Source organism: Canis lupus, chromosome X (genome assembly GCF_011100685.1).
Source record: "Canis lupus familiaris isolate Mischka breed German Shepherd chromosome X, alternate assembly UU_Cfam_GSD_1.0, whole genome shotgun sequence".
NCBI lineage: Eukaryota > Metazoa > Chordata > Mammalia > Carnivora > Canidae > Canis > Canis lupus.
Genome location: NC_049260.1, coordinates 35,922,618 through 35,939,750, shown reverse-complemented (window position 1 = coordinate 35,939,750; position 17,133 = coordinate 35,922,618). Strand labels below are relative to the sequence as shown.

The window sequence follows — 17,133 nt, the reverse complement described above, 5'->3', positions numbered from 1 at the left end:
TTCCAGGAAGTCAACTCATTGGCTAATGATGCAAGCTCGAGACAAGGTGTGCTGAGAAGGCTGCTGAAGGTTGTCTCCAAGGGTTCACTCAGTCATCCCTACACCACCGTAAAGAGCAACAGCAGCCTGACTCTGAGGAGGCAGTGCCAGGTGCCAGGGCTCCATCTCTGAGGCTGTTTCTTGGTGGTGATGGGAACAAATAACAGCTCTGCCATCCTGAGATTGTCATGAAGATAAAAGGAAATAATGTGGGGGAGCCCTCAGGAGTGGTGGAAAGTTCTGTAGCTTGACCTAGGTATGGATTACCCAGGTGTATACATGTGGCAAAATTCATCAAGCTGGTCACTTAAGACTTACGCATTTTGCTGTATCTAAAATAAGAGATCAAGAAAACACTGTGGGCATGAAAAAGCACAAAGAATGAGGTAACAGATGTGCACGGGTACTTCATACCCTGCAAACCATTTGTCAGCACGGATTTAAAAACTTTTAGTGGAGGGGTGCCTGGTTGGCTCCATCTGTGGAGCGTGCGACTCTTGATCTTGAGGTCATGAGTTCGAGCCCCACAGTGGGTATAAGGATTCCTTAATAAAAAACAAATAATCAAACAACCTTAAAAAATAAAAAAATATGTTTTTAAAAAATAAAAATAAAAACTCTTAGTGGAGCATAACTACTATCCTGACTCATAATACCGTGGATTCATTTTGCCTGTTTTTGAACTTCCTATAAATGGAATCATACAGTACCGACTCGTGTTTGTTTGCTTTTTTTTGGTCAACAATATGAGATTCATCCGTGTTGTCTCAAGACCTTATTCATTCTCATCGCTGTACTTATTCCACTGTCTGAAGACACCATTTATTTCTGTTCCATGTCAGCGGCAGGCATTTGGGCAGTTTCTGGTTTAGGGTTATTGCAGAGAATGCTGCCATGAACATTTTTGTCTTGGGATAAGTGTATATTTGCATTTCTCTTGGGGATATAGCCAGGAGTGGGAGTGCTGGGTCAGAGATTGCATCTGTTCAGTTTTGGTGGATACATACAAAGCTCTAAAGGAGCTCATACATCTTCACCCCCAACAACCCTGGATGTGGAGCCTTGACCATGGCTCTCAGAGCTCTTGACCCTTCAGCAGTTCTAAGGCCAAGGGTGATGAACCATATCGCTGGAACTGGGGCAGTGGGAGCAGTTGTCACCTCAAGGGAAGTTATCAGTCAGCTGGGGCCGCCATTACAAAATACCGTAGACAGTGTGGCTTCAACAACAGAAATTTTCCCATAGTTCTGGAGGCTGGAATTGGAGATCAGGGTGCCAGCATGGTCAGTTTCTGGTGAGAGCCCTCTTCCTAGCTTGCAGCCTTCTCGAGGTGTCCTCACATGATAGAGAGAGAGGGAGCTCTCTGGTGTTTCTTCTTCTTCTTCTTCTTCTTCTTCTTCTTCTTCTTCTTCTTCTTCTTCTTCTTCTTTTTAACTATAGTGCACAGTGGTGTTTTATTTTGTATTTATCTTTTTTTTAGAAGATTTATTTATTTATTCATGAAAAACAAAGAGAGGCAGAGACATAGGCAGAGGGAGAAGCAGGCTTCCTGTGGGGAGCCCAATACGGGACCCAATCCCGGATCCCAGGATCACACCCTGAGCCGAAGGCAGATGCTCAACCGCTGAGCCACCCAGATGTCCCTGAATTTATCTTCTATAAGTAAGCTTCTATGCCCAATGTGGGGCTTGAACTCACAACTCTTAGATCAAGAGTCACGTGGTCTACCAATGAGGCAGCCAGGTGCCCTTCTGGCATCTCTTCTTATAGGGACATTAATCTCATCATGGGGGCCTCACTCTCATGACCTCATGTAACCTAATTACATTTCAAAAACCCCATCTCCATATACCATCACACTGGGAGGTTAAGGCTTCAACAGACGAATGGGGGAGGGCACAGTTCAGTCATAGCAAGAAGCACGAAGACCCTGACCATTCTGTACTGAGCTGGAGTCCTGAAGAAGACAGATGGGATGCTGCAGGGGTAGACCACCTGAGCCTAGCCTGGATAGGACAATGGGCAGTCTTCCAGTGAGAGGAGGGGCTGTCTCTTCCTATTTGTATCAACTGCCTGGCTGTTTCACCACTGTGTCTCCAGTATCTGTAAGCAAAGGGTCTGGCACACAGCATGGGCTCCAGAAATACTGTTTTGAAACCTATTTTTATGGGAATTCTCAAGCATACAAAAGCTATTGAGAGACCAGTGTAGTGAGCCCCTTATGTTCTCATTGCTCAGTTTCAACAATTATCAACATTTTGCCCATCTAATTTCACTTAACACTTGTCACTTGTTGGTATTCCAAGGAGAGGGAACAGCATATAAAAGGCACAGGGTGTGAACACTGTGTGGTGTGCTCAGCCCCTGAAGGGCTGGAGGGTGGCCATATTCGGGAATAGATGGGCCTGTGACTATTCCAGCTCTGGCCTGCATCACCCAGATTTTCATCTCTTCTCAAAATATATGTTGAGCACTTCCTGTGGATGGGCCAACCCTGAGCAGAAGTAACAGGGTGAATGAGAAGCAGCACCCCCGGGCAGCCCGGGTGGCTCAGCGGTTTAGTGCCGCCTTCAGCCCAGGAAAGGATTCTTGGAGGAAGTATTAGCTTGTGAAGGTTATTCTCCAGTTGCCCCCAAATCCATTCTTTGTTTTTCTCTGCCCTTGAAAGTGACCCTTAACGGATTTCATTAACCAGACTTCCTTGCTTCTTTGGACTCCAAGTGGGTCCAGACAATCAGAAGATCAGGCAAAAGACTGAGAGGGGGGAAGAAAAAGAAGTCGGGAGTCTGTTCTTGTTTTCTGCTTCACTGTGGTTCTGGCAGTGACTGGAACCTTCCATGGCCACAGCTCCTGTCAAGTGGCCCCTTTTCATGGCACCAGCTCTCACCAGCCTCCAATAATATAATTTTCCTCACCTACCCCTTCAGATCTATGGGTGTTAATGTCTTCCTGATGTTGCTAGTTCCTGAGTCCTCAATATCCCTTGTGAATTCCCCCAATCCTGCCAACATCTTTGTAAATGGTAGTGTCAATGAAAAAATCTCCCCAAAAATTCTGCATAAAGAAAATAAGGAAATGCTCACAAAAAGATAAGAACATGTTGAAGGCACTCTCGATAGCCAAAGTCAGAGCAATTCGACCAATAAACGACAACAGTATTGCATTATAACCCATAGAATAAAATTAATATCCAAGAGTCCATATTGATATTGATAAATAACTGAATAAATAAATAAACACGGGAGAAGGGACAGCTCTTTCTTACAGAAGAATTCCAATTAATAAATATAGAAGGAACGAGAGAAATATAAACAACACAATAATAATCGTCACAGGCAAGATCTACTGATAGATGCTAAAATCAGTGGGCAAAAGTTTCAAGAAAAACAGGATAGATGCATAATCTCAAAATAGCTTCTCTAAGATATTTATTAATAAAAACAGGATGGGGGGTGCCTGGCTGTCTCAGTCGGTAGAGTGAGTGACTCTTGATCTTGGAGTTGTGAGTTTAAGCCCCATGTTGGCATAGAGATTAGTAAACAATAAAATCTTTTAAAAAAAATAATGCTGGGAGCATAGTAATTTTACAGTAGAGAAACACAGCAGAAATCACCTTAACCAGTGATCAAGCTGGTTGCCAGGAATAAGACACATTGACATCCTGTATCCCCGCAATGAGATGAGAGGGGCACAACATCATTTCCATGGTATTCTTGCCCCAAATATATAACCTCAATCTAATCAGGAGAAAACATCAGACAAACCTAAATCAAGAGACACTCCACAAAATACATGACTGGGACACTTCACGAGTGTTGAGAAAAGATAAGACCGAAGAAGCATCAAAGACTAGAAGACACTGGGAGACATAATAACCACATGCAATGTGGAATTGTGGGTTGGATCCTGAAACAGATCAAGAACATTTGTGAAAACACTGGTGATATTGGGATTAAGTCCATAGTTTGGCAAACAGTGACATAACTAAATGCAATGCAGGACCTCCAGGGATTTAGCTAGAACCCATACGTTCAGTAAAGGTGCCCCCAGAGATTCTGATGTTGCATTAAAAACACTTGCATTGCAGTGTTAATAAGTTGAAGCTGTGTGTGGCTCCATGGGAATTCATCATACCACTCATTCTCTCTACTTTTGTTTTTTCAAAAATTCTAGAACCCCAAAGCTTGCTCTGTCATTGTTCTCAGGAGCAAAATACTAGAAAATGGCCCAAATGTCCAGCAATGAGAGAATGGATTCAAAACATTGTGTTATCCATGAAATGGAATATTATATAGCAAAGAAAGCTCAAAACCAGGCAAAATCAATATTTAAGATGGCATGTGTAAGTGATAAAACTATAAAGCAAGGAAGGCATAGTGGTTACCTCTGGGAAGAGGAGCTGAGATTAGGGAGGAATATGTGCTGGGCTTCTGGGATGCTGGCAAAACTCTACTCTTGGTTGGATGGGTATTTGTGTTGTAATTATTTATTAAATTATGAGCATATGATAGGCACTTTTCTGCGTTTAAACCAGCCTGGCAGAGTTTGCCTAAGCAGGAGAATAACACAACCAAGTCGCCCTTTACAAAGAGCATGCTGACCTGTGGGTGGAGAGTAGTTTTGGGGATGAGAAAAAGGCCAGGGGGGCCAACTCTGACAGTGCTAGAACAATTCGGGGGAGAAGCATAGATGCGTGGAGAACCCCAATGAGGGCAACAGTGATAGGGTTTTAAGGAGAAGTGGCTGGTTCTGCGGAACTCTGGGACATTGGTGTCAACTGGAGTTAATGTGTTGGGGGTGTTGACAAAGGGGCTGGGGCAGGGCAGTGAGTCAGGGGCCTGGGCTCATCCTGAGCACTGTTTTGAGCTGTGAAGCCCTTATTATACTAATATCAGCCTTCTATAATGCTCCTTTAGTCCACACAGTGGGCTGGAACAAGCATGCCCTTTGCCTGCTTTTCAGATAGTTTACATTAGGAGAAGACAAATGTGCTTTAAGGGCCAGAAACCATGGAGTTTGAACACACATGGGGATCACCCACCCCTAGCAGTCCAGAGAGGAATCAATGCCATAACCCGATGTTAAACTCATAAATGATCCCACCCTCTGACCCACCACCCCAGTCCTGGGAATTCATCCCAAGGGAATAATCTTTTTAAAAGACTTACCCACCGGGACGTCTGGGTGGCTCAGCAGATGAGAGTCTGCCTTCAGCTCAGGTTGTGATCCCGGGGTCCTGGGATAAAGTCCCGCATCAGGCTCCCTGCATGGGACCTGCTTCTCCCTCTGCCTATGTCTCTGCCTCTCTCTGTGCCTCTCATAAATAAATAAATAAATAAATAAATAAATAAATAAATAAATAAATAAATGACTTATCTACCATCCAGCTTCAACAACCATCAACTGATTGGACAATCTTGTTCTGTTTATACCCTGACTCACTTTTGCCCCTCGATTATCCTGAAACAGATCCCAGACATCCCTTCCTTTCACTGGTAAATAAATATGTATCTCCGAAAGGTAAGAATCACCCTTGCAAAAAGTAACTGCACTACCATTATCACACCTAAGGCAGAAAACTCAACACTGGGGTGCTTGCAAGAACTAGTGAGAGCAATGTCTGGCTCACAGAGAAAACTTGAAATCAAGAGTGGTGGTAGTTACTGGTGAGTCACTGATTCACGGTGTTTCGGTGTAACGGGCTCACCTCCATCATAGTGGCACTGTGACAATACTGTCACCACAGCCAGATGCTCTCCATATTCCCGAGAGGTGTGTGTGTGTTCTTTTTTAACAGAAAAAATAAAACATCCGGTTAGAGTTTTAAAACAAGAAATTTCGTATTTGCCAAAGGGTCATGTAGATAATATCTCATATGATGGAAAATATATGTAAAAATATTTATGTATCATAACAGATGGGAGATTCCCTTTCCCACTAGCTTATAGGCTTGTTTGCTTCCCGATCTTTCATTTAGAAGAAAATTTAAACTTGCCAAAGAGTTGTAAGAATAAACAGTGCAAAGGATAGAAACTGGGATGCACAGGGGTTTATTTTTCTTATGTAATGAGGCACACTGGGGAAGACAGCCAAGGCTGGGGTACTGGTTTCACTGGGTCATCCATGATGTAGGTTTGCTCATTGTTCTATTCCACTATGGTCAGCATTTGGTTTTTGTCTTTGTGGTCACAGATCAGCTCCTGTCCCCCTGGGTGTGAGGCTCCAAGTTCTAGGAAAGAAAAAATAGTAGATCCAAAACTCTTCTCATGAGGTTTTACGTAAGAAAGGGACACCCACCCATCCTGGGGACTTCTACCTACATCTCATTGACCAGAATTGGAAGACAAAGCTACTCAAGGGCGAGGGAGGCTGAGGAGCCAAGTATACTTTCAGAGAGGCACGTCCACCCTGAGCCAAACTGGAGTTGTGTTGGGAAGGGAGACCAGAAAGGAGTATCTGTCACAGACAGGGAGAGAATAAAGACAGAGAGGTAGCTATCTCCAGAGTCCAGGTTAAAGGCAGCAGGAAGGGAAGAATAGCAGACATGAGCCATGTTCCGAAACAACGAACCAGCCTTGGGTGACTGTAGGAGAGATGGTAAAATGAACTGTTGGGGCGGCTCTAAGCTTCTTACCCTGGCAGAGAAGTGAGAAGATTGGCAGGGAGGGGCAGGGCTTTATTTTTTGTGACAGTCATGACAGTTTACTATTGCCTCCATGTCTATTGAAATCATAGAATCATACAATGGCTCTTTAAATATATCCTCCCTTAATTGTCACCAAAAGTGTAAAGGCAGGTACTGTGGTTCTGACTTCACATAAAGAAAGCTGGGACTCAGAGATTAAGTCACTTGCTGAAGGCCACAGGCAGTAAGGTGGCATCCTCTTGCTCACAAATAGACAGCATCTTACTTTTAGGAAGTGTGCTTTCTCACTATAGGTCCTTTCATGGCAGGAAGACAGTAAGGGAGGATGGCCCTCAGTATGGGAGCGTCAAGGGAACCAGGAAGCATCTATCTGCCTGGAGTGTGCCACATCTAGTGGCCGTGAGGGAGTGGAAGCCCAGCCCTCTCTGACCTGTCCCTCATAAGCTGGAAATGAGGTGGCCAAACAAGTGTCATCAGCCTCAGCAGCTCCTGATCCACCTTTTGTAGGCAAGAGACTGGCTCAGGGCCCTGTCAGAGGTTGCACATCATTTCTTTAGGGCTTCCTTGGTACTTAATTAGAGAACTTAGCTAAGAATGTCAAGGAGGCTCTCTCTGAAGAGGAGACAGTTGGGTTGAGACCTGAATGAGCAGGAGACAGCCATGAGAAGAAAGGAAGTTCTAGCAGAAAGGATGAAATTGGCATGGTTAAGGGAGTGAAAGGAGGCTGGTGTGAGAGGGACACAGTGGATTAGAGATAGTCTTATAAGTCATAATGGAGGCAGGAAGGCCAGTTAAGGAGACTGTTATAGTCAGGAAAGAAAGGAAGTTAACTTGGACCAGGATTTTAGAGTGGTGATGAGGAAATGGCCAGGTCTGGAAGGAGAACGTCTGAGATTTGTTGATGAAGGGTATGAGAGAAAAAAAAAAGGGAACGACTTCTAAGCCTTTGACCTGAGTAGGTGAACTGATCAAGCCATTTAATGAAATGGGGGAAGGACCCAGGAGAGGTCAGGGAAAGGGAGGGAGAAGGTACAGGTATCTGCTATTATCCACCATCTGTTCAGTTCTTTAGTTCGGATGGTGAAGAGTACCCCATTATCTAAATATCATAAAATCTATTAAAATATTTAAGTATATTTATAAATATGGGGAGAAAAATACATATAATCATTTCTGCAGAGGCTGAAAAGGCATGTGACAAGCTCAATACCCATTCTTGGTGAAAATTCAAAATATGAACAGACTGATCCCCTTAACATGTTTAACATTATTCCAGCATTGTGCTTAATGGCAAACACCAGAAGAATTCACAATTCTTATTTTAACATTGTACTGGAGAAACCAACTGAGGCAATTGGACATGAGAAATAGATAGAGGTCTAATGGTATAGTTTTAAGGAACAGATAAAATTACTTTATGTATTATTTGAGTGATTTCAGTATATCTTTATATCTTAAATATAGTATATCTTTTATATAGTATATAATATAGTATATCTTTAATAAATAGTACCATTTCTGCAATGAAAAAATATAAAATAAAGAAACACAACCTCCCCCAATTCAAGATCTAATGATTGTAAAGGAGGAAGTAAAACTATTATTATTTGTACATAATGTAACTGTATACCTGGAAAAGCCAAGAGACTCAACCAAGAAACTACTATAAACAATATAAGAATTCAATAAGGTAGCAGAAAATAAAATATGCAGAAACCAACAACTTTCCTATATATAATTACCAGCTAGAAAATATAATGGAAGAAGATACCTCACTTATAATAGCAATAAATAACATAAAAAGTACATAGGGATAGGGCACTGAGGAGGGCACTTGATGGGATGAGCACTGGGTGTTATACTATATGTTGGTAAGTTGAATTTAAATAAAATAAAAAAAATAAAATAAAATAAAATAAAATAAAATAAAATAAAATAAAATAAAATCTTATGTGCCACTAAGTTGGGATTGAGTCCCACATCAGGCTCCCTGCGAGGAGCCTACTTTTCCCTCTCCCTCTGTCTCTGCCTGTCTCTCTCTGGGTGTCTCTCACGAATAAATAAAATCTTTAAAAAAAAAAAGCGTAAAACCTAACAAAGAAAATTTTAAAACATTACTGAAGTTATAAAAGGCAACTGAACAGAGTCATCATAAAGGTCAATTATCCTTAAGTTACTTTGTAAATCAACATCATTCCAAAACAACCTGACAAATTTTTAGAGCTAGACAAACTGACTGTAAATGTTAAAAAATAAACAAGCAAGTGGCACCTGGCTGGCTAGTTGATGGAGCATGAGACTCTTGATCTCAGGGTTGTGGGTTCAAGCCCCATGTCAGGTGTAGAGATTACTTAAAAATAAAATCTTAAAAAAAAAAAAGCAAAGCAAAACAAAACTCTAAATAAAAGAGCACTGAAGGACTAGATAGTAAAGATATTAAAAAATATCACAAAGCCTGAATTATTAAAACTATGTAGTTCTAGCACATGATTCAAAAAAGCCAGTGTTGGGGCACCTGGGTGGCTCAGTTGGTTAAGCGTCCAATTCTTGATTTTGGCTCAGGTCATGATTTCAGGGTTGTGAGACTGAGCCCCATGTTGGGCTCTGCACTGGGCATTGCACCTGCTTAAGAATCTCTCTCCCTCCCTCCCACCCTCTCAAAAAAAAAAAAAAAGGTCAGCGTTCACAATTCCAGAAGCAACCCTACTTGTATAAAGGGAGTTTTGTATCTTATCACTGTTGGCCACATTTGGAGACTGTTAGCTATCTCTCAATGTGCCCAGCTAGATGATCCTACCCAGCCTCCCTTGGGGTTAGAAGTGGCCATGCGACCAAGATTTTGCCCAAACTGGCACATGAGTGATGTGTGCCCCTTCAGTACTGACACATGAAAACTGCTGGAGTGTCTCCTCCATGCCCTTTTCCTTCCGTCTACAATGCAGTCTTATTTGAACCACGCAGATGAGGACAATGTCCTAAGTCAGTGGTTCCCCAAAGTTAGCAGGCATCAGAACCACTGGAGGGCTTACTAAAACACAAATGGCAGGGCTCCATCTCCAGAGTTGCAGATACAACAGGTCTGGGGTGAGGCTCAAGGGTTTATATTTCTAACAAATCCCCAGGCGACACTGATGCTACTGGTCTAGGGACCACGTGTTGAGAACTACTTGCCCTAAGGTTGAGAAATAAAATGGAAGGAACCTCAATCCTGCTGAGAACAACAGTCACTCACTGACCCAAGAATATGAATTCTGAACTAGTAAGAGAAGTCACTTCTATCTTGGTGAAGCTATTCTATTTCAGGGCCTCTTGGTTACAACTCTTCAACTGTATCCTAACACAGTATAGAAAAGATGGATGTTTCAATAGATAGTGTTGGTTCAAATAGAAAAAAATGTTGGATCCATAGACCATTATAATATACCAAGATAAACTCCAAATTAAAAAATTAATGTGAAAATAAAACCACAAAGGTAGAAATATAACTATAAGAAAAGAAAACACAGGAGAATTCTCCTTTTTTTAGGATAATTCTTTTATGACATGCTGGAGTAGGAAAAAATATGACTCAATATTCGGAAGATTGATGAAATAAACTACACATTTGAAAAAAAAAAAAAACAAATTCTCAGGGGTGCCTGGCTGGCTCAGTCAGAAGAGCATGTGACTCTTGATCTCGGGGTTGTGAGTTCGAGCCCTATGTTGGACATAGAGAATACCTAATAAAAAACAATTTTTTAAAGCCCTCTATATTGTCAAAAATCAAAACACCATAAGCAACATGAAAACACAAATGACCAAATGTAAAAAAAAACAAAAACAAAAACAATTTGGCCACTACTGTAACAAAGAGCTAATCATCCTCCTATAGAGCTTCTACAAATCAAACAAGAAATAGATCAATAACCCAAAAGAGAAATCGGCCAAAGACTGTTGAGAATAGACACTTAACAGAAAAAGAAATACAAATAGCCTTTTAAATTATGGGAAGATGTTTGAGCTTACTCAGAAGAGAACTATAAAACTATCCAGGTAAAAAAAGTTTCAATTACATTAGCCAAAATACAAGTTTGCCAATACACAAAATTATGGAAAAAGAAGCACTCTTATACATCACTAGTAGCAGTGTGAATTGATACAACTCCTGGGGAGAACTTGACCATATGTATTCAAATTTCAATGGATATACTTATGTGTACAAAGTTAATCATTTATTGCAGTATTGCTAGGAATAGCAAATGATAGAAAACAGCCTATACATTCATCAATAGGATAGCTGCTTAATTATGGTACAGCCACACAATAAGAATATTCTGAGTACAGAACTGTAAAAAAAATGGACTTTACATGTTGACATGCAAAATTTTCCACTAAATATTGTTTAGTAGAAGAAAAGTATGGAACAATATAGTGTGCAATTTTTTTTCTAAGCAAGCTCTCTGCCGAACATGGGGCTTGAATGACCCTGAGATCAAGAGTCACATGCTCTACTGACTGGTCACATGCTCTACTGACTGGTAAAATGAGGAGAAAGTATATTCATATATGTTTACTTTTGCATAAAGACACTCTGGAAGGATAGACAAGAAATACGTGGCTACTGGTTGGGATGAGGGCAAGGTGGGAGTAAGACTTTGCTATATAACTTCACGTATCACGTGATTCTTAAAATAATTCAATGTATTATCTAGGTAAAATATTAAATAAAAAGACATGGTATCGAAAGCTATGAACATGGGTGGAAGCGCAAGCTGGATAGAGACATGAGGTCAAGCTAGGGCTTTGAGATGGGTGAAGTTAAGGGAATGATCCAGAAGAGAGGGAAATACAGATGATGCATTCAGAGGTGTAAGAGGGCACCACAGCACTAAGTGGTTGAGAAAGGCACAGCTAGACAGGCCTTAAACAGGAACACTTCCTCATGGAGGAAGTAATGGAAAGCATCTAAGAGAAGATAATGAATCAGGTCAGGGGTGATCCCAGTTCCTCTCTTGGGGTTTTCTACAGAGTTGTTACCAAGTACATCTTTATCATCTGGTACTAAATGCCTTTTAAAAATGCCTTTGCTTTGGCTGCTTGATCACTAAAACAGGAATACAAACCCAACTGCCCTATAGAATTAGATAAAATCTGAGTTATGTCTCACACAACTCCAAAGCAGTAAATAAATAGGATTACCCAGGTTGCTGCACTGTCAAAATTGAATCACATCCCCTCCTTTTTTGTATTATCATTGTTAAATCTGAATTCCCATCTCCAGATATTCCTTCCTGTGGTAACAAACCAAAACAACAGACTTTTAGAAAATAGCATTAAGTTTCACTTCATATATGTATACCTTATCTCTCTCCAAAATTTGGAGGCAAGTTTCAGATGTCCGTGCGAGAAAATGAAAAGTCAGAGAGAAATGAGTAGGCTGAGATTCAGCCGGGGGTATGGTTAATAAATGCCACAGACTTGATTCCTAGGAGGGGGCTGGTTTTCAGTGTTTGTAAGAGAAAAACATGTTCCTTAAAAACAAAGCCTATTTGTGACACTGACGCCCAAATAAATTTATCCCACAGGTCCTATTACAAGGGATACTGTTAACATTGTAGATCTTTTAGAAATCCATGGAATAAACAGACTCGCAAATTGCACATGGCAGCTTCCCAGCCTCTTGTGGAGAAGACAGCTTTGCCTAAGCTTATGCCAATTAAAGAACTTCTACAGGAAGTCACCACCACAGTACAATCCAAGGACACAGTTCCCTGATGAAAACTGACATTAAAATTTTGTTATTAAAATTCTGGGACATTATAGTCATTAAGTTCAGTGCATGCTGAGAATTGATATTCAAGTAAGACTCCCAAGTACTCTCCCAATAATGAGTTTTAAGAAGATGAAACCGAAAAGGTGTAAGGCTTTTTACAAGTTTAAAATGAACTGAATATTGTATTTCCTTTTTAAGATTTTATTTATTTGACAGAGAGAGAGCATGGCAGATAGAAGGAAAGGGAGAAGCAGACTTCCGGCTGAGCAGGAAGCTTGATGTAGGGCTCGATCCCAGGACCCCAAGAACGTGACCTGAGCTGAAGGCAGATGCTTAACCCACTGGGCCACCCAGGCGCCCCTCAATGTTGCATTTTTTGCACAGGCGGTTACTGACTTGACTTTCAGGAAGCCTCACAAACAGGAACGAACCCTTCCAGAAGATGCTTACTGGATCAGAAGGGGAATGTCTGGATCAGAATGAGAACCAGGCGGACTCTTTCATATATTCCTACATGAACTTCCTTTACAAAATGTAGCATTTCATGGAGATACCTGCTCTGTGGACATGCTCCAAACAAGGAGCATGATCCTAAGATGAATAAACAGGAATGCTCCAGAAAGGAAGTAGCAGATGATTTTTCCTGTTGGCTGGATATTCTGAGTTTGGAATTTAAAAATATATTTTAGACAACATAGTAAAGATGTCAGTTCTCCCCCAAATTGATCTATAGGTTCAGCACAATTACCATCAAAATCCCAGCAAGATTTTTTTGTAAAGAGAAGTTTATTCTAGGGGCGCCTGGCTGGCTCAGTCAGTAGAACATGTGACTCAATCTCAGGGTCATGAGTTTGAGCCCCATGCTGGGCATAGAGCTTAGTTTAAAAAAAAAAAAAAGAAAGAAAGAAAAGCTAATTCTAAAACTTATGTGAAAAGACAAAGGAACTAGAATAGCTAAAACAAATTTGAAAAAGAATAAAGTGGGAAGAATCACTCTACCCAGTTTTAAGACTAACTATATAGTTAGAAGTAATGGAAACTGTGGTATTAGTGGAGGGGTAGACACAGAGATCAATGAAACAGAAGAGAATCCAAAACAGACCCACACAAGGCTGGTCAACTGAGTTTTGACAAAGTTGCTAAGGCATCTCAACAGAGGAAGGAGTATTTTCAATAAATAGTGCTAGGGCAATTGAACATCCATAGATTAAAAAGTGAACCTTAACCTAAACCTCACATCTTAAAAATGGACTCAAAATGGATCATAGATTTAAATGTAAAATTATAAATTAGAAAAAATAGAAAATCTTTAGGACCTAGGGCTAGGTGAAGTGTTCTTAAACATGATACCAAAAGCACAATCCACAAAGGAAACATTGATAATTGGACTGCATCAAGATTGAAAATGTTTTTTAAAAACTAAAACTGTGGGATCCCTGGGTGGCGCAGCAGTTTAGCGCCTGCCTTTGGCCCAGGGCGCGATCCTGGAGACCCGGGATCGAATCCCACGTCGGGCTCCCGGTGCATGGAGCCTGCTTCTCCCTCTTCCTATGTCTCTGCCTCTCTCTCTCTCTCTCTCTCTCTATCATAAATAAATTTTTTTTAAATTAAAAAAAAACTAAAAACGTTTGTTCTGCAAAAGGCCATTAAGAAAAAACAAGCAGCCTACATGTCCATCGATAAAGGAGTGGATAAAGAAGATGTGAATATATATATATATATATATATATATATATATATATATATATATGTAATGGAATATTATACAGCCATTTAAAAAAATGAAATCTTGCCATTTGCAATATGAATGGATCTAGAGAATATAATGCTAAGTGAAATAAGCCAGAGAAAGACAAATACCATATAATTTCACTCATATGTGGAATTTCAGAAGCAAAACAAAGGAAAAAAAGAGACAAACCAAATGACAGACTTTTTTTTAAGCAGGCTCCACAGCATGGAGCCTAATATGGGGCTTCAGCTCATGACCCTGAGATCAAGACCTGAGCTGAAATCAAGAGTCAAACGTCCAACTGACTGAGTTACCCAGGCACCCTTCAAATAACAGACTCTTAAATGTGGAGAACAGAGGATTACTAGAGAAGAGGTGGGTTGGGAGATGAGGGAACTGGGTGATGGGGATTAAGAGTACGCTTATCTTTTTTTTTTTAAGTAATCTCTACACCCAACATGGGGCTCAAACTTATGACCCCAAGATCAAGAGTCACATGTTCTTCTGACTGAGCCAGCCAGGCGCCCTAAGAGTACACTTATCTTGTCAAGATAAGTGTTCAAGCACTGGAAGTTTTGAATCACTATATTGTATACCTGAAACTAATAGAACACAGTATGTTAACTACACTGGAATTAAAATAATAATAAAAAGATAGACAAGCTATAGACTGAGAAAAGATACTTGTAAATCAAACATCTGACAAAGGACTGGTACCTAGAATATAGAGAGAACTCCCAAAACTCAACAGTACAAAACAAACAAACAAACAGAACAGACTCCTACATACAGAGAACAAACTGGTGGTTGCCAGAGGGGAGGGAATTGGGGAGATGAGGGCAATAGACGAAGGAGATTAAGAAGTACAAATTTACAGCTATAAAATAAATCATAGGGATGAAAAGTACAGCATAGGGAACACAGTCAATAATGTTGCAATAACTTTGTATGGTGACAGATGGTAGCTACACGTATCATGGTGAGCACTGTGTAATGTACAGAATTGTCAAATCCCTGAACTAATGTAACGTTGTATGTCAACTATATTTCACTAATTTTTTTTAAACCTCAGCATTGAAAAACAATTTTTTAAATGGGCAAAAGACACATATTTTACCAAAGAGAACAGAAGGATGGCAAACAAGCACATGAAAAGATGTTCAACATCACTAGCCATTAGGGAAATGCAAATTAAAACCACAGGGAAAAAATAAATAAATAAATAAAACCACAGGGAGATACCACCTCACACCAATTAGAATAGCCAAAATAAAATAAGCCAATGCCAAATGTTGGTGAAGATGCAGAGAAACTGCATCTCTGGTGTATTGTTGGTGGGAATGCAACCAGAGTGGTACAGCCACTCTGGAAAATGGTTTAGCATAAACTAAACATACACTTACCATATGATCTAACAATTGCATTTCTGCCAGAAAAATGAAAATTTGTGTCCAAAGATCTGTCCACGAATGTTCATAGCAACCTTGACTAGCAATAGTCAAAAACTGGCACAAGCCAAATATCCTTCAACAGCTGAATAAATAAACTGTGGAACATCCATACCACTCAGCAATAAAGAAACAAACTATTTGCAACAACTTGGAGGGCTCTCAAGGACATTATGCTGAATGATAAAAAGCCAATCTCAAAAGGTCACATACTGCACAATTCCATTTATGTTAACAATTCTGAAATGACATTTTAGAGATGGAAAATAGATAAGCAGTTGCCAGGGGTGACAGGGTAGAGAAGCAGAAAGGGGGGGGGGCAGGTGTGCCTATAAAGAGGTAGCACTAGGGAGATCTTGGTGATGGAAGAGTTCTGTGGTGGTTATACAAATCAACATGTGATAAACCTGCATAGAGCTACACACAAGATACACAGAAAACTGGTGAAATCTAAGGGAGGTCTGTAGATTGTACCAATGTCAATTTCCTGGTTTTGATGCACTAGTTATGTCAGATGTTACTAGCGGGAAACTGCAAGAAAGGTACACATGACCTCATTTCAGAGGTCATTTCAGACTAATAAAAGTAAACAAGTTTTATTAGAAAATACCATTGTGGGGTGCCTGGGTGGCTCAATTGCTTAAGTGTCTGCCTTTGGCTCAGGGCATGATCCCAGGGTCCTGGGATCGAGCCCCACATTGGGCTCCCTGCTCTGTGGGGGAGCCTGCTTCTCTCTCCCTTTGCCTACCTCTGCCCCTGCTTGCTTGCTCACTCTCTCTGTCAAATAAATAAATAATCTTAAAAAAAATTGTATAAAACCTGTTCAGTACAGGAAAAGTATGAAGCTGCAGAAAATCTTTTCTGCTTTACCAGAACTGTCACTATTTTTGCAATTTCCCTCTAGTTTTCTATATATTCCCCCAAAGAGTTGAGCTCCTTTTGCACACTCCAGTTGAAGCCTACTCCTTCCTTAACCCATTAAAGCAATTATTTTCTTGACCTCGCTAATACTGTAAATGGTGGCAGAATATTAATTCTGAGTACAATATATAAAATTAAATATTAATTCAGCTCTAATTCTAGTTAGAAGGAACTGGGTGAATAAGAACTATGGCAGGGCAGCCCGGGTGGCTCAATGGTTTAGCGCTGCCTTCAGCCCAGGGTGTAATCCTGGAGACCTGGGATCAAGTCCCATGTCGGGCTCCCTGCATGGAGCCTGCTTCTCCCTCTGCCTGTGTCTCTGCCTCTCTCTCTCTCTGTCTCTCATGAATAAACAAAATCTTAAAAAAAAAAAAAAAAACTATAGCAAAGCCAGAGGGCAGGATGTGTCTGGGCAATAGCATCATATTTGGCTACGGTATAGGATATGGGGAAAAAGTTAAAAGCTGCAAAGGTAGACTGGTGCCACACCATAGGACCAACTTAATAGAGCACTATTCATTTGGTTGCAGTATCTATTGTAATTTGGAATATAGAGATGTCTGTGCCATGAAGTACCTGAAACATGATTATGGTA

The 17,133-nt window shown here is 40.6% G+C and overlaps 1 protein-coding gene across 3 annotated transcripts in view; it reads right to left on the bottom strand.

The window, feature by feature from the left end:
* Positions 1-6,071: 6,071 nt before the first annotated feature.
* DDX3X (DEAD-box helicase 3 X-linked) overlaps positions 6,072-17,133 on the bottom strand; it is a 30,734-nt gene continuing 19,672 nt past the window's right edge. For 2 of the 3 annotated variants that reach the window (XM_038587207.1, XM_038587205.1), the window contains exon 17: positions 6,074-6,268. In XM_038587207.1, the coding sequence (XP_038443135.1) occupies positions 6,186-6,268 (83 nt within the window). In that variant the 3' untranslated portion in view covers positions 6,074-6,185. Of the gene's footprint in view, positions 6,269-17,133 lie in introns of all 3 variants that reach the window. The other variant, XR_005386258.1, reaches the window with a different exon arrangement.